General features: G+C 33.8%; 2 protein-coding genes across 2 annotated transcripts; one reads left to right on the top strand and one right to left on the bottom strand.

The window, feature by feature from the left end:
* Positions 1-8,801: 8,801 nt before the first annotated feature.
* LOC141667050 (cell division cycle protein 27 homolog B-like) lies at positions 8,802-21,085 on the top strand. The gene is made up of 16 exons (XM_074473386.1): positions 8,802-9,057; positions 9,881-9,953; positions 10,142-10,251; positions 10,956-11,002; positions 11,483-11,580; positions 12,067-12,383; positions 14,001-14,156; positions 14,995-15,205; positions 15,767-15,987; positions 16,074-16,139; positions 16,658-16,777; positions 17,177-17,253; positions 17,366-17,485; positions 17,608-17,827; positions 17,928-18,209; positions 20,675-21,085. The coding sequence occupies exons 1-16, from the start codon at positions 8,953-8,955 to the stop codon at positions 20,723-20,725; spliced, it is 2,274 nt and encodes a 757-aa protein (XP_074329487.1). The 5' UTR covers positions 8,802-8,952; the 3' UTR covers positions 20,726-21,085.
* A 278-nt stretch (positions 21,086-21,363) lies between these two features.
* LOC141667051 (protein TIFY 5A-like) lies at positions 21,364-22,615 on the bottom strand. The gene is made up of 3 exons (XM_074473387.1): positions 22,432-22,615; positions 22,122-22,227; positions 21,364-21,727 (listed from the first exon to the last, which is right to left on the bottom strand). The coding sequence occupies exons 1-3, from the start codon at positions 22,524-22,526 to the stop codon at positions 21,509-21,511; spliced, it is 420 nt and encodes a 139-aa protein (XP_074329488.1). The 5' UTR covers positions 22,527-22,615; the 3' UTR covers positions 21,364-21,508.
* Positions 22,616-22,897: the final 282 nt, after the last annotated feature.

Genomic DNA, 22,897 nt, shown 5'->3' with positions numbered 1-22,897 from the left:
CTTTACCTTCCAATGGTGATATTTCTCTTTATCCAGAAATGGAATCTTTACTCCAACATCTTTTCTGCTCATCTTGTTAGTTGTTGTGATCTTTAAACTATTTGTTCTTCAAAAGCTTGCTCTGATACCAATTGTTATTCCCAATCAATCTAAACAAGAATTATAGAAGGGGGGGGGGGTTGAATGTAATTCTGGCTTCTTTTAATTTTAAAAATAGTTCTGCTATAAATATATATAATTGTGTTTGATTTAGAAATGGTGCGGAATGAAAGAAGTAGAGAAATCAAAACACAAAGTAATCAAATACAAGTATTTTAAAACTTTCTGGTGGATTGAAATTTTCCACCAGAGATATATAAATATTAAGTAAAGAACTCTGTGTTACAATGTTGTACACAACTGCTTACAAGTTGAACTACAAGAATAGAGAAATTCTTTACAGATTTTGCCTTATCTAATTCTCTGGTAATTGCATACTAACTTGGATAAATTTCTTATTGTTCTACTTGCTACAATTTGTTTATATATTACCAAGTTACATGATAAAGAGACAAAATAAATAAAAAAAAAGTTTCCAGTCTAATTTCATGCTCCTTCATTTCTCTATCCAACATCTTTGAATATCTTCTATTTAACATGGAAATGGAAATGTTTCTTTGTTCTCTAAACCCTGCAAATAGGCTGCCACATTCAATTTGCATACAATCAACGCATGGGACTGTCAAGTCACTATCAACTGCTCTTTTGAATTCGAACATCCGTTGAAACTCCGATTGATCATCCGTTGAGACTCTGATCATCCGTTGAAACTCTGGTTGATCATCCGTCGAGACTTAAGTTGATCATCTGTTGAAGCTTAGTGAAATATCCGTTGAGACTGTCTTCATGGCAGTTAACTCCATTTCAATTATACAAGATTACAAGACATCTAGTATATATAATTAACCAACGTATCTTGCATATCAAGCTAGTAGTCAACATGACTTAAACATTCTACAATATCTAGTTCACTAAGGCATTATAATATGCAGGAATGTGCTACTAAACTTATTCTTACATAGGCTACTCTTTCAACGGATGTTGAATTGATCATCAGTTGAAAGTTACAAAATTTACTTAAATAAAATCTACTAGGTGTTTTGTTCAAGTTATCATCAAGTACACATCATATTCCTAACACTACTACAAGTAATATAAGATAGAGTCCTCCATTTCAAGGCTGGGTAAAAGTTAATGTATATGTTGTAACATTCACGGAAATGGAGACTATTGGGATTGGTAGCATAATTCGAGATGAACATTGAGAAATTGTATGTGCTCGAAACCAAAAAATTGGGGTTCAGTTATATCCGAGAGAAGCAGAAGCCGTGGGCTTAAAGGAAGCATTATCCTGGACAAAGGAATTGGGTTCCAGAAATTGTATTTTTGAGATGGATGCAAAGCCGGTTGTGTATGTGATTAAAGAAGTCAAAAGTTGTGCGTACTTCAACACTATTCTAAAAGATTGTGTCGATCTTTTAAAGCACTTTGATAATGTGCGAGTCAAGTTTGTTCATAGGTCTGCGAATGTAGTTGCTCATACATTTTGTGGATGAGCCACTCCATTTGCAGACCTACAAACAAAATTCACATGCACCTCATCGCGTTGCTTAAATAAAAATAACACAATTAGCAATGATAGTATCAAAATAAGATCTTCTGCGATACATGCGTGGGATGGATGAAGTATTCTTTTTAGTAATTTCCAATTATCAGTCGGGTTATGTATGATTATGCGGTGATTAATGTGGTCCTTCTTGAACATAGTACTGATGAAGGGCCAAGTAAGAGGGGATGGGGTAGGCCACAGAAGGTGCCTATTTCAGTGGTTAAGGTTGAACCCAGGGTTATTCTTTTGGATGATGAGGATGCTACAGGACTGAACAATGTTCATGATGGGTCTCATATTTCTCCAGTAGCAAAGAAGGCAAGGAGAGTCAAGGCTGAGGTAACTTATTTGTTTATATGCATATATAACCAATATATTTCCCCCATATATATTGGTTTCTCCTCAGCAAGGCCATTATTTTTTACACAATTCGTACTTAAATTAATTAGTTTTATCGTAAATAATAGCTTGATGAAGAAAATCAGGAGAATGAGCCACTCTATATGCAAACCTATGAACAAAAGTCACATGCACCTCATCGCGTTGCTTAAATAAAAACAACACAATTAGCAAAGATAGTATCAAAATAAGATCTTCCGCGATACATGAGTGGGAAGAATGGAGTATTCTTTTTAGTAATTTCCTATTATCAGTCGGGTTATGTATGATTCTGCGGTGACTAATGTGGTCCTAATTTGTATATGGGATTGGAGGATATGTATAATATAACTAGTCTTCCGGTGGATGGTAAACCAATTGTCTGTGATGACTTTAACCCTTCTAACCTGATCCTAGAAATGTTAGGTCAAGATGACCCGTCAAGAAAAGCTGATGTTTTTTATATTAAAAAGTCTTGGTTGCAAAACACCTTTTAGACGGTACCCCCAACGACTAACAAAGAAGATTTAAAGAAGTATGCAACGACGTACATTCTTTTTTTGATGGGAACAATTCTGTTTCATGAAAAAGGGAAACCCAAGGTTTTCGTGGGATATTTAACAATGCTGAAGGATTTAAGGGCTCGATCTGTTAAAGGATTTAAGTTTCACAAAGGGAGTAACATGGATACTGGTGGTATGCATTCATGTAAAATTTTATTTTCCTGACATGAACATTAGAGTGTTCTTTATTGAAATTTCTCGAGTCATGATTGTAATGTGAGAGGTTTTCTAAGAAATCGTGCTTTATGTCTAGTAAAAGTGTGTTCACTTTTAAGGTTTTATGCTAATTACCTAGTTGAATATAACTTTCAAAAAAAAGAAAAATTAATTAAATTTTGCAAGATTCCTGATCACCGTGTCAAAGCATGTAATTTTAATCCTGTAAGCACTACGATTCAGTATAATTTATGTTGAAGATTATAGTAAATTATAAATGATAGTATTAATCTCGGTGCATGGATTTTGGTATCAAGCTTACTAATTATAATTACTGGAAACTAGCTCTTGACTGAACCTAAGTTGTTTAAACTGACATAATATGATTAGTAATAGAAAGCATCTGAGTAGAGCATGTAGAAATAGCAATTTCAGTTATAGCAACTTCAGTTATACTCGTAATATTAAAGCACTACGGCTTTCAGCCGGCAATCTGTCCAACAAAAGCTTTTCCCAAGATACCCGTCCAACTAGAAAAAACCAACAAATAGTTAGAGCACATATATGTTAGGGCAAGATGAACAAATATATTAAAATCATTAGGTTACCAACCTCTACAACGGTGACATGCGTGGGCTTAGCACTAGGTGGAAGAAATTCGTTAAACCTTTCATGTTTAACCAACCGCCTAAGCTTGTTGCATATAGATGTACCAAGTCTTAATTTCAAGTTATAATAACTATAATTTTTATTTTTATAACAATCAGCAAATTCAGATAGTTTTTCTATAATGTCAATATCTTCAGGAGTATCAGTAACTTCTTCATCAGCAAAATTGAGCAACAACGACTCCCTCAGATGGTTCAATACCAACATATACGAATCATATATGGTTTCACTACACACATAGTCATAGAACTTGGTTACTAAATCTTGCAACCTTTCGTCTGTCCATACGTAAGCCTCCTACATAAAACAACCAAATATAAGTAAACTACATTGCAAATCTACAAAGCATAAACAAATTTAAAGAAAATAATTAGCAACTAAAAACAAGTAACTAGGAGTTCAGCTTGGGATGCTGCTTAAATAACACAAGCATACATACGATAGTACGTATGACTCTTAAAACATTGCAGGCATTCCTCAAGTACCATAAAGAGCAAAAGAAGTCAGGTGAGCATTTACTGGAAATAACAGAGAAGCCTATGTAGGTATATACCTACACAACTTTGTATATTTTCATGATAAAGGACATTACTGGTTATATAATAATTCTGGAATGTAATCTAAAAGCCCTCTACGATTATTTTTATGCAAAGTTTGTGGAAATAAACCCCCCTCTTTGTGTAGGATATCGATGAGTCAACATAATTTACTACTTGAAAATACAGCTGTCATTGCACCAATAGCTCTATATAAAGATGTTGAAAGTATTACAAGCTCAACAAACTTCTTAGCACTTGAATATGAATAATGGTTGGAGGTTATTCATGTATCATGTCCCGATGAATGTTAAGTGGCATTATATTATCTTAAATATTTCACGTTTCAGCATTTTCCTTGAACAAAAGGCCAAGACCTAAGTGGCTATCGAGAGGAGCCACATGAAAAGATTATACACTCACAAAAACATACATGCATGCATGTAGAAAAGATTATACACTCACAAAAACATCAAAATAAAGATGACAATTCATACTGGCCTCCTAGGCACAGATGGCATTTCGAATTGGCGAAATGAATTGGTATAATTATCTCCGACTCCCTCTACCCTTTCTCCACTCCTCCACTTGCTTTGCTTTCTCCTGCCTCTTCTTTTGATTTTTAATTATGTTTCTTTATCAGGCCTCTCGGTGGTTGAGAATTGGGCGGTGGTTGAGAACTGGGTTTCTTCTGCTCTTCCCTTCTTAATGGCCATTAAATTCCTTTTTCATTTGATGCTTAACCTCGATATCCGAGGGAGCCAACCTCCCCTATCTACATAAGTGATGCTAACCTACCCAATCTCCCGCTCAAAACCCAATTCCCAACCACCGAGAGGACCGATAAAGAAATTGTTTGCCCTTTCCACTCGAATTAGGAAGCAATTGATACAGCTGGGTATTAAGAAACAATTGATAATGTCTGAGTCCAATAACTGAAAATTGTGAAATTAGGTTTGGGTCATGAAAATAATTATAAATTGAGCCCAATATCAAGTAAAGTGAACCTAGTACTTAAGCCCACTAGAAAATCAATTCATGAAGAATATAATCAAAAGAATTTAAATTAAATCAATTATATATTTATTATGTCGCACATATTTTTTTCGATCGAGGCGGCCACAACAGAGTTCATCGTTATTTTCTTGGGAAGAGGGAAGTGTTTCTCAGGAGGAGGGAAGTGGGAGGAACTAAAGTCCCTAAACCCACTTTAGTTCGGTTTATTATTCTTTACTAGCTTAAAACCCGTGCAATGCACGGATTGTTACTAATAATTATTACTATTTTTATTATGTATATTTTATATTTTATTAATTTTATTTTGCTAAAAAAATAAGCAGGCGTCTATATTTTTCCAAATAATTGAAAGTATTCTATACTTTAAAAATGAGAGATTTTAATAAGAAAAAAATAGAAAGATTGACATGTTTATTAAAAAAAGGCGATTCTCGTGATTTTTTTTTTAAAAAAGGAATTTAATTTCAGGAAATTACGTATTCTAGCTAAAAAAGTGTTGTTGATGATTGTGTAATTATTGACTGTTTCCTATTGATTGTGAATATGTTATATAAGCCTTATCTGTAATTCAGGGGTGGACTTCAGCCCACCCAGCCCACCTACTGGATCCGCCACTGTACATAAATATATTTGTTTGATAGATTTGTATTTTTTTTCTTGTTCTGTAACCAATCCCTTGTGATTTTAGCTAGTAATGTAGGGTGAGTGACAAAAATAACCCATTTTGGGTAAAAGAATGACAAAAATAGTCAGTTTTAAAAAGGTGGCCAATTTTAGCCTGCAAAATACGCATATTATACTAGAGTAATTGTCAATACGCATTTCAGGTTGGATTATAAATCATTACACATTTGAGATCGGAGTATTATAAAATATTTAGTACAAAATATGCATTCTTTGTTATGGTAATTAAGCTGAATAGGTAAATATCGTATGCATATTACTATTATAACATGAATACATGTTTCCAGCTGGCAGTACCACGTGATCACCTTCTCTACTTTAATTTCATTTCACCCCCACTTGCCCGAAATTCAACGCACTGTGACACAATGAAAAAGTTTAACAAAATATGCATTTTTTATTCATGTATTAGAATTGCCACAGTTGGCCAAACATTCTGAAAGGGTCATTTTTGTTGTGAAAACTTTAAAAAGAGTCTATTATTGTCATTTTTTAGTGATGTATACATTCCACGGTGTCCCAAAAATAAAACAATTATGATTAATGTGCATTAACTGTTGTTGTCACTTCGGTCAACTTGACTAATGTGTGTGCACTCTTATGAGGTACAGATGGACTTCGGAACATCAAATAAACAAAGGTTATATATAGACGTGTTGAAGACAACAGCCCTTCCACGAGCGGGTAACGACATAAATTGGCTATCCATTGACCTATGGAATGCAGTGACAGATGAATACAATAGGCGAGCTCGAGCTCTTGAGTCCCAGTGCAGGGTTCCTGAACGCACAATGCCAAGTCTTATCCAGCTGGGGAAGAAACTTCAATTTTGCAATTGTATGCCGGGGCAGGTAAACACTATCTCAAACTCAAACCACCAAACCTGGCCAAACACTATCTCAACCAAACCTTCAAACTTACATTCCTCTTTAAAGGAGCTTACTAATTAAACCGGTCTTTCTCTTTGTTTTAATTCTAGTACTAATCTTGAATAATTTAAAAATTATCTAATATAGATTACCCTACTGTATGGGTTGATTATATTATTGAATGGTCAAATGCATCTTCTTGAGCCCCTACTAATGGTGAAACTGATTCGACTGTAACTTAACTATACAATCAGATGCATCCTTGATTCAGATGTTCCGTCATGTAGAAACTAGTATCACAAAAAGGAAAAATATCATAAAAATAAGTATTGTCTTACAAAGTAGGATATCGATCAACCGTAAGTCCATAACCTGCATATTAGTGACCACCCAAATGAGGTTCCTTTTACACATCTCTGGCGTAGAACTAAGACCATCACCCAGTAATTCCCAATGCTTTAAATGGTTACGAGCCGTCTCCTGCAGAAAATATATCTATCAGCAAAGTAAATATTTACAAACACATTTATATGACGGAAAAAATTAATTAAAATATAACCATTTGTGTCTATAACCATTCGCCTATAAGGTTCACTCTCGTGTCTTTAAGGTCCACTGTACACCCATATTTCAAACCCACATGCATATGTATATTAGTTTAATTCCACAAAGGATGTTACAGACAAAGGATTTTACGGATCAAAAAGGATCTCAGTTCTCGAACATATGCACAAACACTTAAGTCTAGGTGTGCTACCCCAAATCCCCATTTAGTATTCTTTTTGAATGTACAACCGACCAGTATATATTACATCTTTGCAATTATTCATATCATCCTCATAACTAGCCCGATATAATATATGCCATGGTAATTATTCAAATCACAGACATCACTTCGACCTTACTTGTGGCGAGTAGCTACTACTTTCCTATGAATCGGACAGTAGTGTACCATTTCACATGCAACACCAAATCACCTGCCTAAAAACACATTTAACAACCAAAAAACACAATTACAATCCAAAAAACCACTAACACGCAATCTAATTCAGCACAGATTAATCAATTAACCACTAATCGATCATCAATTCAATTAAATTTAAAGAAAAACACTAGCTTTCATACAAGATGCGTGTGAGAGAGGGGGGGAGAGGGAGAGAGAGAGGAGAGAGTACCAGAGAGAGAGATGAAATTGAGAGGGAGAGAGAGGATGTATGTGAGAAGTAACGCCGACGAGAGATATTAGAGGTGGGGCAAAAGAGAGACCGAGCAGAGAGAGAGCATAAGAGTGATTAATTTTAAATTATTGATGGTGTTTGTGTACCGACTTATTACCCTAATATTGAAAATGACGTACTTTCTCCCCAACTTATTTCTCATTACATATTTCTTTATACTTTTTGCTAATGTAAATATTTATAATTTATATTTTTAAATATTTTTATAATTTAAAATATATGTATTGAGAACATAATACTAATTAAATAAAATTTTAATTTAATTTTGAAAAATGTATGTCATCTTATAAGTACATTTATTCAAACACATATATAACTTCAAAGTATGCATCCACTTATCACTTATATGACACTTATTCATTTTAAGCTATAAGTTATATTTTTAAAGATATCCCAAAACACCCCTTATGTCTCAAAATGGGTAAAATTTGACTAAACAATTAGGCGGACAAGGAGTTTTAACCATTCTGAGAGTAGAGATGTTCAAAAAGCCTGAAGCCTGAAATATTATCATAACAGACAGAGAATCCAAAGCTTACATTTAGGCTTGTTATAGATTGTTACGTATGAGAGGATTTAAATTTCTCATTTTTGAAATTTAACCTAAAAATATGTGCATAGTATTGTATTTTCTTTGACATTGTATCCAAATTTATGTCATGCTTATATTTTTTCAGGATTTTCTATTCTTAGACTCCATTAAATGGAAAATAGTAATAGTTGATGGGTACCAAGAACCTAAAGTCTCATCTTACTTCTCACAAATTAAGATGTTACCCTCTTATGTAAATATTTTTTATAGTGGTCTATTGAATCGAAGGTACACCATGTTTCTCTTTTCCTTTCACAAATTAATATTCTATGTGAGACACACATGAGTGGATAAATGTGGCTCCGAGTTTTATCTCTAATGTAATGGTTTTGGATTCGATTTAATAGTGCAAGTACATTTTTGTCAAAAAAGAAGTAAAAACGTAGTGTAGGAAAAATAAACAAAAACCAGGGGTATGAAAGTGCAGTTTGACATAAAATTTGAAATTGAAAAATCCCCAACCCTCAAAACCCCCATTTTTCTCACCCCCAATTCGAATCTCTCTCGATCTCCATTTATACACACACAGTCTCTCTCTCTCTCTCTCTCTATATATATATATATATATATGTATGTATCTATCTACATACTCTATACATTAAATGGAGACTATACTAATCGACTGCGTAAACAACAGTCTCCGCCACTTTCTCTACCACAACGCTATCTTCATGTGTGAACGTCTATGTGCTGAGTTCCCAACTGAGGTAATTCAATTGAATTAAATTAAACTCAATTGAATTGAATTTGTATTTATTTTGTTTATTAGTTTTGTGTAATTGCTTTAATTCAGTTTATTTGATTTGTTAATTTACACACACTGTAGAAACACTGTATTCAAGCATATGTAATTTTCGAGTCTGTTATGCTTCGATGTTGGTAACCGAGTTTAGGTTAATAGTTTTAGCTGAAATGAGTGTGTTCTATTTGATTGTAGCTTTAGTAAGTCTAAAATAAATGCACATGTATACAGATGGTAGGTTAATTTTTCCGCAGAACTATTTTGTGAGATGGCAGGACTGGTATCTATTTTAGTAAAAATTAACACGCATGTCATTTCCATTCGTTGTATTTTTGAGAGAGAATATATCATTTGGGCGGATATATATATATATATATATATTTATGGTTGTGTGGTTGTTCTATAAATGTTAGATGTTGTTCGAGTGCTTATTATAAACTTTCTGCCATATTTTGTTTGTTTTTGAAAAATGATATAACTTTATGTAGTCATACAATTTTTTGGAATTTCTAGCTTTTTTCATATGTCAACATTGATATGGTTTCCCTTGTAGACTCCTTTTTTTAAATGTATATATTAGGACACTTATACTCGAGGAGGAAACTTGGCCATGCTTGCCGTTTTTGACTCTGTGTTAGTACTGACTCAGCAGCGATCTTTAACTCTTATTTCACCAATAACTTGGCTTACTTTAGGAGAATTGTTTACATGCTGATCGTTTTTACCATTTTGAACCGAGCCTCTCTAATTTTCTCTCGCTCTTGTGAATTGAAATGACTTTAATACAGACAAACTCGCAACTGCTAGCTGCATGTTACTTGCAAGGCAATCAAGCGCATTCTGCATATCACATTCTTAAGGGTATGTATCTTTGGGTCTTTTTCTTGAATGATGTTACCTCCAGACCTTATTTTTCATGTTATTTTTTCGTTAAATCTTATGTTTCCCCGTATAAGATGTAAGTAACATTAAATATGACATGTTTTATCTGGACATTTAAGAGGCACTCATCTATTTCCTGTTGCTGTTTTTGTCCTTTAATAATGAAGGAACACAACAGGCTCAATCCAGATATTTGTTTGCCATATCATGCTTTCAGATGAATCTGCTTAGTGAAGCCGAGACAGCACTGTCCCCTGCCGGAGAGCCTAGTGCAGAGGTATAAAATGTTTTCTTTATTTAAAATAAGAATCTGCTTGATTTTATTTTAAGTCGAAATACTTTACTGAAGGAAATCTTGAACGGTTTAACTCATTAAACACAGAATAGTTTAAATTTTATAATATTCGGAGAAAAGAGGCCCATACTTGGAGACTGACATCGGTCATTTAATGATAATTCTAAAATTGTTGGAATAAGATTCCAAAACTGAAGGCCGAAGGGCGGTTAAGCGCAATAAAGCGCACATGTGCCTTAAAGGCAAAAATACCCCTTCAATGAAAAAGTAAAAAACCTATACTTCGGTCATTCACCTGAATGCAACTTATGAAGCTTTTTGAACTCTAACAGATGAAGATGATAAACAGGGTGAGTGAAAATTCGAGGGACCAGAGATCAAGTTAAATGATTTAGAAGCTTTTGAACTGTTGAAAGTCATCGATGGGTGCTTGTTTATTAATAGTACTAACATGTTTAACAATACTTATTATGTTTGAAAGCCTGGACTATGTCAAGTACTATGCTCTTGTTAAATTTGTTTCTAATTTTCTTCTTGTCAGAAATGCATGTTTAATTGCGCTTCAAAATTGGATGTTGCATTATACAACACTGAATCATTATCTATGCATGTGGTCTTTTTCTGCTCGACATGTTAATTCTATTTGGAATCCCTATTCATTGCTTTATGTACTTGTTTTAATACAGGTTCCAAATGGCGCAGCTGGTCATTACCTTCTTGGTCTCATCTATAGGTTCCTTACCATATTCTATTGGATATATAATGCATGTATATATTATCTTAACCAAGCGAGCTTTTTGTATCTATATGTTATATCTTTTAGATCAGCACTCAGCAGTTGATGCTTACATTCTGTAAAATCTATACCACTCCAACTTGTTGCAATATCTTTGTAATACCTTTGAGCTCTGTCATTAAAGTTGGTGGAAATCGGTCTAATTTATTAATCAATAACCCCCCTCTCTCTCACAAACTTTCTTTTAATCTCTGACTCTCTCAGACACACACTGGCACATACACGTGTATACCTTATGGCTTATGCAGACGAAATTATATAGTAGTTCTTGGTAATAGAATGCTTTGGGGAATACATTTGTGTACACTGTGCCTTTGCATATCTTTTTTTCTCATATATCATCGTGTATAGGTTCGTCGATGACACTTATTAGTGCTCTGTTCTTTCAGCTTAATTTGAATATTTTCCCTTTTTCAGGTATACTGATAGAAGAAGAAATGCCGTGCATCACTTTAATCAAGCGTTATCGATTGACCCATTATTTTGGGCAGCATATGAAGAGCTTTGCATATTAGGTTTGTGGAAGAATTTTATACAGGAGAAATTTAATTCCAGCATATGCATGAAGCAACAGTATATTATGAAATTTGACCCCTAACGTTGTGTGCTATAGAACTATAGTGAATATTAAGTTGGTGAGGAACAAAAAATGCATTATAACTTTGAGCGGTATAAACGATCAGTATGGTTTCATGTTTTGTTTCAGAGCAAATTAGATAACTTCTGTCAATTAGTATTACTGTTCACTATATGGACAATGCCCCAATTAATATGTTTTATGGATGAGGTCGGATTTTATTTTGCAGCTGTGACCATATTTTGGTTGGGTACCTAGTTCTAGCTTTGTACAAGTGCTAGGTGCCTGCATTGAAGTTTCTCAGTAAATCAGTTTTTAAGTCAACTTACTGACAATCAGATCGTAGCTCCCTCTGAATTTTTTGGGGAAAGTAATAACTTGCTAGGCATAAATTTACATTCTCCTCTGCCGAATTTTGTTACAGGTGCTGCTAAAGAAGGAACTGCAGTTTTCGGTGAAGCAGCTTCACTCTATGTCCAAAAGCAGTACTCGGCTCATGGATTGGCTTCACAGAACATGCTAGCGTGTACTGAAAATAAAAATCCAGTTCCATCCAAAAGTTTAAGCTTGCATGATCCAAGTCCAAGACAAGTTAAAAATATGCATGGTAATAATACCCTGAAAGATAACTCTGCAAATTATCACGGAACAACTTTGTCTGGAGGAACTTCTAGTCAATTCGTCAATGGAGGTTTTGCCAATACGTCTTTCTACAATACTCCTTCACCAATGGCTGCACAGGTATCAATAATTTTTATACGTGTTCCTTTCAATGTTCACTTGCCAAATAATTATTTTGGGTAAATTTAGATGCTATATTGTTTTTAAGTAATTATAAACATTCCTGTGTAATATGTGATTTGATGAAGCAATTTCTCTTTTCTCCTTTGGTTTTTAATTTGCTTGGCCTAGTTTCCGATTTTTTCTTCCGCTGCCTCCTTGATTGCTAATATGTTCTCGGAATTATTTAAAATATTGTGTCACTATGGCAATTTATTCTAGCATCTGCAGTATGCTTATTACCTTCGCTTGTGGATTCTTCATCTTGTATAGCTATTTGCTAAACTTGTCAAGTGACTTTCCTGTGATTGCATATGGTGTTATCACCTTTTGATTTACTTCAGAACGCAAATGTTGGACATATTTTGTAATCCATTTGTTGCTTGTGTAACAATTAGTAATGTACAAAATTTTAAAATGGTGATGCTTGTGGTACCAATTTACCGCTAGCTTACTAGCTCATTATTAGTTGAACAATTTTGAATGATCTACTTTGTCTTTGTTGGACTACAAAAAGAAAAGGATTGAGAGTGTTGCCAAATTATCATATAATCCTTTTTTGTCTTCCAAGTTTGAAATTAGACAACAACAAAAAGATTTAATCCTTCATATTCAAAAATTAATAAAAGGATTGTACAAAATCTTAAGCAAAAAATTGAAATATTATTTTGTATTTATCATATGTGATTATCTAAAAAACTTAAATAATTGTAATTTATAATAAAAGATGATGTTATTAGATTAGTAGATTAATACATGAGGAGATGTTATCTATTATTAATATTATTAAAATAATTATATTGAAATCAAAGTAGAGATTATTTTCTTGTTATGGGTTGCGCTCCAAATAATTTTTTCTCTTCTACGGTTGAGAATCCTTGGGGTAGAGGTTCTTCTCCACTTGATTCACCTTGCGACTGCAATTAAGTATACTTGATTTTATCCTTTTATTGTTTTATTCCACAAATTCTTTTTCTTAAACCTTGTGCGCCATCAACTTGAGTACGTTTACTTTTCCGTTTCTGGTCATTGAATATTATAAACTACTGTTTATTTCTCTAGGATTGAACCTATGGTCCTTTGCATAATTGTGTCCAGTGCTGAAGCTTTTCTGTGTAACAAATATATGTTTTTTTACTTCCCTACTGCTTTTAGAAACATGTTATTTTGGAAGATGTTTGGGTTTGAAGTGGGGGTGTTTTACCATAAAAAGTGTTTATTTTGAAAACATTTGGTTTTATTAATCTTAGATAAGCACCTATTTTGGAAAAAATTCCCCTCCCCCCTGAAATCTCCATCTTAATCTTGATATTAATTCAGCAATAACCCTATGTTTAGTCTACTTATTTTGAAAAAAATGGCAGGATATTTTATTTCTATTTGACCATATAATCTTATGATGCTCTAGTGTTTTATTTTCCGGACTACCTGTGTGTTTCTCGCACATTAAAAATTGATAGATTTTCGTACCCAGAGAATCCCACACATTGACCTTCAATCACACTTTCACATGTAGCGTTTGAAACATATACTGCAGTATGATTAACAACTAGCTTATATCTGCTTAATAACTTGCAGATATCAGCTGTTGCTCCACCTCCTATATGTAGGAACATGCAGGGTAATGGACCAAATCCTAGCTTACTTGGTGCTGAGGGGTCCCCAAGGTCGACCATTAATTCTACAATGCCAGCCCCTCGAAGAAAGTTTGTGGATGAGGGAAAGTTAAGAAAGGTAAAATTGACATGTTCCTTTATTTTTTTCTTTACCAAATTTTTCAAAACATATTGAAATCCCTATATCCTTGCAAAGGCCCAGGAGCAATTACTCTTTTAGTTGCGTTAATTAATTTCTAAGGCAATACCCGCCAATTACTTTTTATGCAGCATGTAGAATGATATGAGCTGTTTCTGGTACCTTCGTCACAATTGATGATTATCACACAATTAATTAGCAAAAAATAAAAATAGTCACACGATTAAGTTATGAACAGAAGAATCGAGTCAAATACTCTCATGCATGATACGGCTAATTAAATATTTTATGTTCTTGTTTGAATTAATGTATACACACATATATGTATAGGTACGTATCTAAGTACTGTGATAGTCTTAGGCGGGGATAGACATTTATATAATTGGGTACGCGTGCAGTTTCATGTGTAACTTGAATTTTTTTTTAAAAAATAATATTGTGGTGTTTCTTGTTTGACTTTGACTGCTTTTAAGAAAATAAAAGAAAAAGGCTTAAAATCTAACACGTCTTAATATTGACAACAATTCTACTCTGCACGTAAAAACGAAACAAGAATTAATTATACATCCTCGGGTAACAGTATTAATTAAGAGAGCTTATTACCTGTTCAAATGTTATGTGGTCATTATGGTTTTAGGTCTGCCAAAACCCGATTTTATGTCTGTAGATTTTTGTTTCCTTCTGTGTTTTGCCCCCCTCTCCCCCACCCCTCTCTCAAAATGTGCTTTCATTTTGTTTATGCAATTTTCCTCAGAAGTTCTGTATGGGCTTCGTTCATCTATATTCAACTTTTTCTGAATATCTTGTTTGTTTCTAGATATCTGGAAAGTTATTTGATTCTGGCCCAAGACGAAGCACTAGACTTTCCGGGGAATCGGGACCCAGCACAGGCTCAAATGCCACATTATTTACTGGGAATGGAACCAGCCACGCTAAGCATCTCGCTGGCTCAAAGTTGAGCTCTGTTTCATTTCGTTCTGTGACATTTAGAAAGGGGCAAGCTCGGGCTTCTGAAACTTTTGATGAAGGTTCTATAGTTTGATCATTTCATGTTTCAGTTTTTAGTTTCCTTGTTTACTATGGACGTTCTCCATATTTTTTGCAAGATTTCATATAATCAATTTTTTGAGATATACAAAATGATCATTATCAAAACTTAAAAGTATATTTTATGGGTGCATAACTGTACATTATAGTTCATGTTTGATTCTAGTCGAGTATATATTAATATAGAGCCGTCTTCTATGCAAGCAAGAAATAGTAAGTGGCTCATCTCCATATTTCGGCTCTACCCTGAGCAGGCTCTCCAAACAGATTTGTCCATCAGTGATGGCTGGATGGGGCTTCGTGTTTTACTACCTGAATTTGACCATTTAGAAGTCCCAGTCAAGTAGTTCTTGATAAAATTTGCAATTTTATCATTATTTAAGATGTAGCTACCTTCCTTGTCCCTCATAATTTTATTCAACCCTTTTTAAGGCTGCCTTTTTAATTTTAAGAATTTCCTTTGTATTATTTATTTCCAAGATTATATCACTTGTACTGTTTTTGCTCTATCAAGCTAATTATGCCAATTTTCAATGTTCTAGGGGTTCAACATGAGAGTTATGATGATTTACATCAAAGCATGACAACAACTTCTACCCCATCTCTTGCATGTGATAACAAATCTCATGAAGAAGGGATCTTATTGGCCTCAGGGGGGGCTATTCTGAGTGAGTCACGAGCAATAGCTGGCGCTCGAGAATTAGTAATGCTCTTGGCAATTCTTGGAGAAGGGTATAGACTTTCATGCATGTATCATTGTCAGGTATTGCATATTGACAGCTGCAAATATATGGTTGTTTTTTATGTTGATGTTTTTATCCTTTGATTTAATATTCTTTGTTAGCGCAGGATGCACTGGCTGTTTATCTAAAACTTCCCAACAAACATTATAACACGGGCTGGGTTCTTTCTCAGGTGATGTGGATTCTATTTAGAAATTTATTTGCATGACTTTTCTCCAATATTAAGGTTTTGTTTCATGAAACACATATTATGGCCATCCAGTTTCTGTTGTGGGGAAAATATTAAACAGGTTTTCTATTACTCGCAATTTTGGCATCGAGTGTCCGCTTTCTTGACTTGTCATCTGTGTTTCTATGTTATTGGTCATAACTCATAAGAACTTAATGGGGTGGATTTATTTGGTTTTGTCATTATCAAATATCAAATATCAATTCATGGTATATATAATGTTAACTTTTCTAGCAGTGTAAAATTCAACAATGAGCCCAAGCAAGGATTTGAATTCAATGCTTTGTCTTCTCATAAGTGAAAAAGAACTGATTAACTAAACGATTATCTCATGCAGGATATGATTCTTTGTTACAGTGAAATGTAGTTTGACTCCAAATCTTAGAGGATGCCTATAATTTTTGTAGCCTCAACAAGAAAGAATCCTGACTTGTATTACATTTGGGAAATCTTTATTGCAGGTCGGAAAAGCGCATTTTGAGTTGGTTGATTATCTAGAAGCTGATTTTGCTTTTAATCAGGCCCGCCTGATCTCCCCGTATAGTTTTGAAGAAATGGATATTTATTCAACAGTTTTGTTTGTGAGTTATGATCTCTCTACCTGGGTTAATTATTAGTCCAGAATCACGCAGGTTTTCTGCCTAAATATTTAGTAGATGTGCAAACAGAATTCCCCGAAAACCTGTCAATTGTCTGTGAAATATCACTGAACCTCTTTTTTAAGATTGTATTGTTTCTCTTATTTTTTTTGCCTGTTTTAATAACACCTGGTCAACATAAATTTGCTGGTGGTTTCCCAATTTAGAACATTGTTATCAACCCAATTCTTATCTGATTGATTTGCTGTCTTTGAAGTTTGGTTATTTGCTTCATTTGTTATATCTTAAAGCTTGCGTGGCTATGTTATTTCCTGTATTATAATGTCAATAACTTGACCGTTTTGCCTCTGTATTTCCTTGACTCTTGTTTGCTTGTTTCAGCATTTAAAAGAGGACATGAAATTAAGCTACTTGTCTCAGGAGTTGGTATCAACTGACCGCTTAGCTCCTCAGTCATGGTAAGTAACTAAACATTGAACATGATGCCTGATGCAGCAAAATATATAAAATGCTTTTGGTATTAAGTATTAACTGACAACATTTTTAATCAGTATTATGGGGATGTTGCAGGGTTGCTATGGGAAACTGTTATAGCTTGCAGAAAGACCATGAAACTGCCATTAAGAACTTTCAACGAGCTGTTCAGCTAAACCCAAGATTCGCATATGCTCACACTCTTTGTGGTCATGAGTATGTCATAACTTTTTTGTCTGTTATTCTTGAGGCTCTTTGTGTAAATAGATGATGACCAGCATTTTTTAAATGTGGGTTGTAAGCATCTTTATCGTATTGTTAATTGTTTGTACTTACAGATTTGTGGCCCTAGAGGATTTTGATAATGGGATCAAGAGTTACCAAAGTGCTCTACAAATTGATGAAAGACATTATAACGCCTGGTATGGTCTAGGTATGATCTACCTTCGTCAAGAGAAGTTTGAGTTTGCAGAGCATCACTTCCGAAAGGCTTTCGATATCAATTCACGTTCATCTGTTATTATGACTTATTTAGGGACTGCTTTGCATACCCTAAAGGTTTGGTTACTTGCATTACCCGAATAATTATAAAAGCAAATGGTTGGGAATTTTTGTTCTACAGAATACAAATATTAACATTTGTTCTAAAATCTGGCAGAGAAGTGTTGAAGGTTTAGTAATGATGGAGAATGCAATTTCAGCCGATAAGAAGAATCCTCTTCCCATGTATCAAAAGGCCAATATACTTGCAAGTATGGGAAATTTTCATGAAGCTCTAGACGTTCTAGAGGAGCTAAAAGAGTATGCTCCTCGTGAAAGTAGTGTATATGCTTTGATGGGTAGGTTATATAAAATATGCAATATGCCTGGAAAAGCTATGCATCATTTTGGACTAGCGTTGGATTTGAAACCATCCGCGACCGATGTTGCGACCATCAAGGTGAGTGCATAAGTTAATAACATCTTTTTGGGTATATATAGCTCGTTATCTTAAAAAATTGATGGGCAAAGAAAAGATTATTATGCCTCTATTACTTACTCTGCCCGTTCATAAGAATGTTAGAAATGCTTACGACCACCCTAATGTTTCCAGTTTCCTCGACTAGTTATAAATGATAGACCGCCTTTGCATATTTCTGGCTTCCTCAGTTCCTGAGAGACCTCTTGTAAATATTAGTATTCCAGGGTGTCGTCTGCTATTTCTGGACATCTGAGCTACACACACTTATACCTGCTATAGGTTGGTCTTCTTATAACTAGTGTGAGATTACCAACTTTACTAGATTGTTAAGATGTCAGGGGAGCGACCTTATATCATGCTTTATGTGAATAACCACCCCCTCCCAAAAACGTCGTTTTACTTGAGGAATGGAGTACTGAAACCCTTCCTGGAAAGTTGTTCGACCTGAAGGATAAAGCACCAAATTTGTTCGTCATCTGTGAATGAGATCCAGAGCCGGGCCTGAGGGTGTGCCAGGTATTCGACTCGACAGAATAGGGCCCTCAATTACACTAGGGCACATTTTTATATGTAGGATATATATATATATATGTATAGTTAAAATGAAAAAAAAAGGTTAGTAAAAAATTATAATTCTAATGTTAAAAAAATGTGAATGAAAAGAAAAACGTTTGAAAATAGTATTATACACTTATATAATTTTTATTGCTTTCTTGAATAAGTCAGATAAGTTCTAGAAATAACAGTATAAAAACCATGTTAATAGAAATGAATACTTGCATTGAAAATTGTCACCAGTGCCCTCCTTGTAAACTCTCGGTTTAAGTACTAATTTCAATGATTTCATTAAAGTTATTAATTTTAACTATGTACACTAGCTAGTTCTTTTTCTCCCTTGGTGTATCATTTAAGTAATGATTCAGTTTCTAAATATAAAATAATAGAAGAATGGGTTTGAATAAATTTAAACAGTTTGTACATATAAATTCAAATTTACATGTATAATTTTTTATTTTTAGGTAAATTCCCAATTTCCAAATTTTAATAGTTTGCTAGAAAATGTTGATTGTTAAAATATAAATAGTAAGTGTGCTTCAGAAAAAAACTAGGACTATTTTCTGATAATTTATGTCATATATTTACTTGTTTTATTTCTTTAGAATTTTCAGTTAATTTTCATTATGTAATACAATTATTTTATGCACATTAGTTGTTATATTATTTATAATCTTCATGATTTTAATTTTTTTCATATATATATTTTTTTAAATTCAATTATTAGGGCCCTCTTTTAAAATCTTGTACATGGCCCTCTAAATCCTAGACACGGCTCTGATGAGATCGTTGGTATAAAATGATTTTGAGAGGTATTAGGGCACCCATGTTTTAAACTTGAGACTGTAGTAGAGCTCCTATACCGTGTTAGGTTACCAACTCCCCCAAAACCTTGACTTGTTAGGAGAGGGGCTTAATATCTGCATCATGATATATGATGATACTATTAATTGAGGGTGCCTTCGGCCTTCCACTAGTTCTTAACATATGAGCAGCAACCTTGCTATAAATTATTAATGTATTTGTAAAAAAAATAGTTGCATATTTGAAATTTTGATTGTTCTTTTGTCATTCAGACAATTTTTTCACTCATGTTTATGTATGTTCACTTTGGTTTAAGGGAATATGTAAGGTGCTAAATAAGCTTGTGAACAAAATTAAAAGCTCAATTACGCAAATAATGCACTCATAAAATGGATGTGGATAAGGTGTTGTTTCACTCTTCAAGGCGTGACCTCCTAATTCAACACATTAAAATTGACATACCATTCTCCTATTCACCCCCCTTAGCTTATCATATATTCTATCCACCAGCCCCCCTTCGTCTCAAAGCTACCATAAGCCAATAACTAATTTTTAAACAATCTTCACTGCTATTTCCCCTTTTGCCCCAAGGCATTTTCTGTAATAAGTGAGCAACTTGGGTTGGCTACTTGCATTTGTTGCAAAAGGAATGGATTGGAATTTTTACTATTTGGATGGTGGATGATATTTTATATAAATTCAACCTCCATTGCATTCTGACCAATCTGATTTAAACCCACCAATTCAGGAATTAAAAATCCATTCCTTCTTTTCACTCATTTTCTTTACAGCCTCATAGCGGGAAAGTTTCACCTTTTCATTTTCTTTCTACCATACCCTCTTACATCTTTCTCCTAGTTCTGTTCACCGGTTATAATTGAATTTTACCTCCATTCCATTACCCCCAACCAAACAGAGCTATGATATCTTAAGATTAGATCAAATCTTTCATTTTCTAAGTAGATCAGGTCAACTTATTCCTTTGCTTAACTTGCGGATTCATGAAATCGCTAATTCTGTTACTTGTATGAGTATAGTGCATAATAATTATTAAACGTGGTGGTCATTTTCCATCTTTGTGACAGGCTGCAATAGAGAAGTTGCATGTACCAGACGGATTAGACTACCCCTTGTGAGTTTACATGGTATTCAAGTGCAGAAGGAGAGAAGATGTTGTAAATTATCGGCCTACTGAATCAGCCCCAAGAGGTTTGGCCTGCTTGTGCTTTCGACTAAGTGATGGAAAAGTTGACCACATTATTCAGGCTTTTCTTTATACGAGTAATTTATTTAGTTGGAAGATCCTGTTAAGTGTATGTGGACAAATTTTTTACTTTATTCAAAGTTAGCATAGGTAGAATTTACTAGTCAGAAAAAGCATATTGTATCAGAAATATTGTAACAATGTGAGGAAAACTTGTATCAATAATATGTACTTACAGCATTTCAGTTTTGTATCATTAGATTTTGCGAAGCGTATAAGTTGTATGCCCAAATTTCCAATGTCTTCTGTATCTTTTTTTTTTTCTAGCTGAAATGTGAATTGTTGGTTTTCCTTGTTGCATATTGTTTATTTAGTGGTGGGATGCTGGGAACACTTTCATTGTATATCAACAAATCATCACCAAACCAAAATTTAAGTACAAGATGTATGATTTTTTTTTTAAATTATACATTAGTAACTTCATTATTGATTATTGTTTAGAACTAGTTTGACACATTCAGACCGACTATGAATCTTATTATAAAGCTAATGAAAATAGACACTTATAAGTTATATACAAATGTATTTTACTATGTGCATATATATATTCAAATGCTGTTTTATAATGTCTTAAGTTTTTAACTAAATAATAAAAGGTTATCTTAGACTATAGAGGCTTTGTAAATTGTAAATAATGATTTGGTAGTGTATAAATCTAGGGAATACAATAAGGTGAAGTTGCATGGATCCTAGTCCTTCGCTTTTGAAGAAATTGTTGCAAAGATCTTTTCATAGTAAGACCTGTATTTTGCTGCTTATGCATTACTTGGGCCTTTGGACAGGAATCTGAAGATGTCTCTGAGCAAGTTGGTGTCTTTGCTTCCCCCTTCTCTCTCCCTATTTCTTCACTTGCAACTGATATGATGGATCTAGCCTGCACCATGTATACATATATACATCTAACTTATTAGAAACAATCAACTTTTTTATGGATATTTAAATACTCTATCATCAATCAAATTCATGAATCCCATATCAAGAAAAGCATTAATTGATAATTTATCTGTATATATAATGGCACCGTAGCATCTGATAAACATTGGCACATACAATGATACAACCTAACCTAAGAAACCAATGTAGATATGAGCATGCATGGGACTGGGATAAGCTTCAAAAAATCAAAGCTGATAAAATTTATTGTCTGGCTAGTCAAAAATGAACAACAAGATCAAAAGATAGCCGCCAACTTTCCGTCTATCATATGATCAATTAATGGCCCTCTAATCTCTATATGCTTGATATGTTTTGAATCTATAAAATTATACCTGAATCTCTGTAACATCACAAGATTTGACTCTCCCATTGTAGAAAATTGTTATCTTTCGAGTATTCTGCTCCTGCCGAGGATTTCCATATGTCACCTCTTCGATCCTTTAATCAAGAAAATCATAATACTTAAAAAATCAGTAAACATGATATAGACATACAATGCTTATATAAACACACCACAAGGCCACTGTTTTAAATAATATAAGATCCTATTAAGGCGTCTCTTCTAACATTTTAAGATTTTAGCAAGAGTGGACAACTTAACAACACACATTTCTATGAACAAATACAGGTAAAGAGACTTACAAGGGTTGGCGTTGGAATATATATTGTCCATTAACTGTATGATCATCACATGAAGGGGTTACAAGTTGAAGTTCCAAGTTGCAGTTTCTTCTCATGATTTTTACTCTGAGATGAGAGGGAAAGATGCAGAAACAAAGGATGAGAAATAATAGGGTTGTGTTTGAAGGCTAGGCTAGGCTAGGCTAGATATATAAAGTGTGCAGTGCGCTGGTAATACACACATATTGAAAATGATACAGACGTGTTTGTAACGTACACAAGGCTTGCTGTTAGTGTGGGGCTAGAGGTTTTTTAAAATAAAATTTGTGACACGATATGCACACATAACATTTAATAAAACGGCGGTTGAATGAATTAAAGCACGTGAATTATATGTTTATTATTATGAAAAATCATATGTAGGGCAGGTTGGATCGGTAATATCAATTTAAAATACTATTGCAATTATTTTCATAGAGTCTATAAG

Source organism: Apium graveolens, chromosome 6 (assembly GCF_009905375.1).
Source record: "Apium graveolens cultivar Ventura chromosome 6, ASM990537v1, whole genome shotgun sequence".
Lineage (NCBI taxonomy): Eukaryota > Viridiplantae > Streptophyta > Magnoliopsida > Apiales > Apiaceae > Apium > Apium graveolens.
This window is presented reverse-complemented; position numbering and strand designations above follow the sequence as displayed.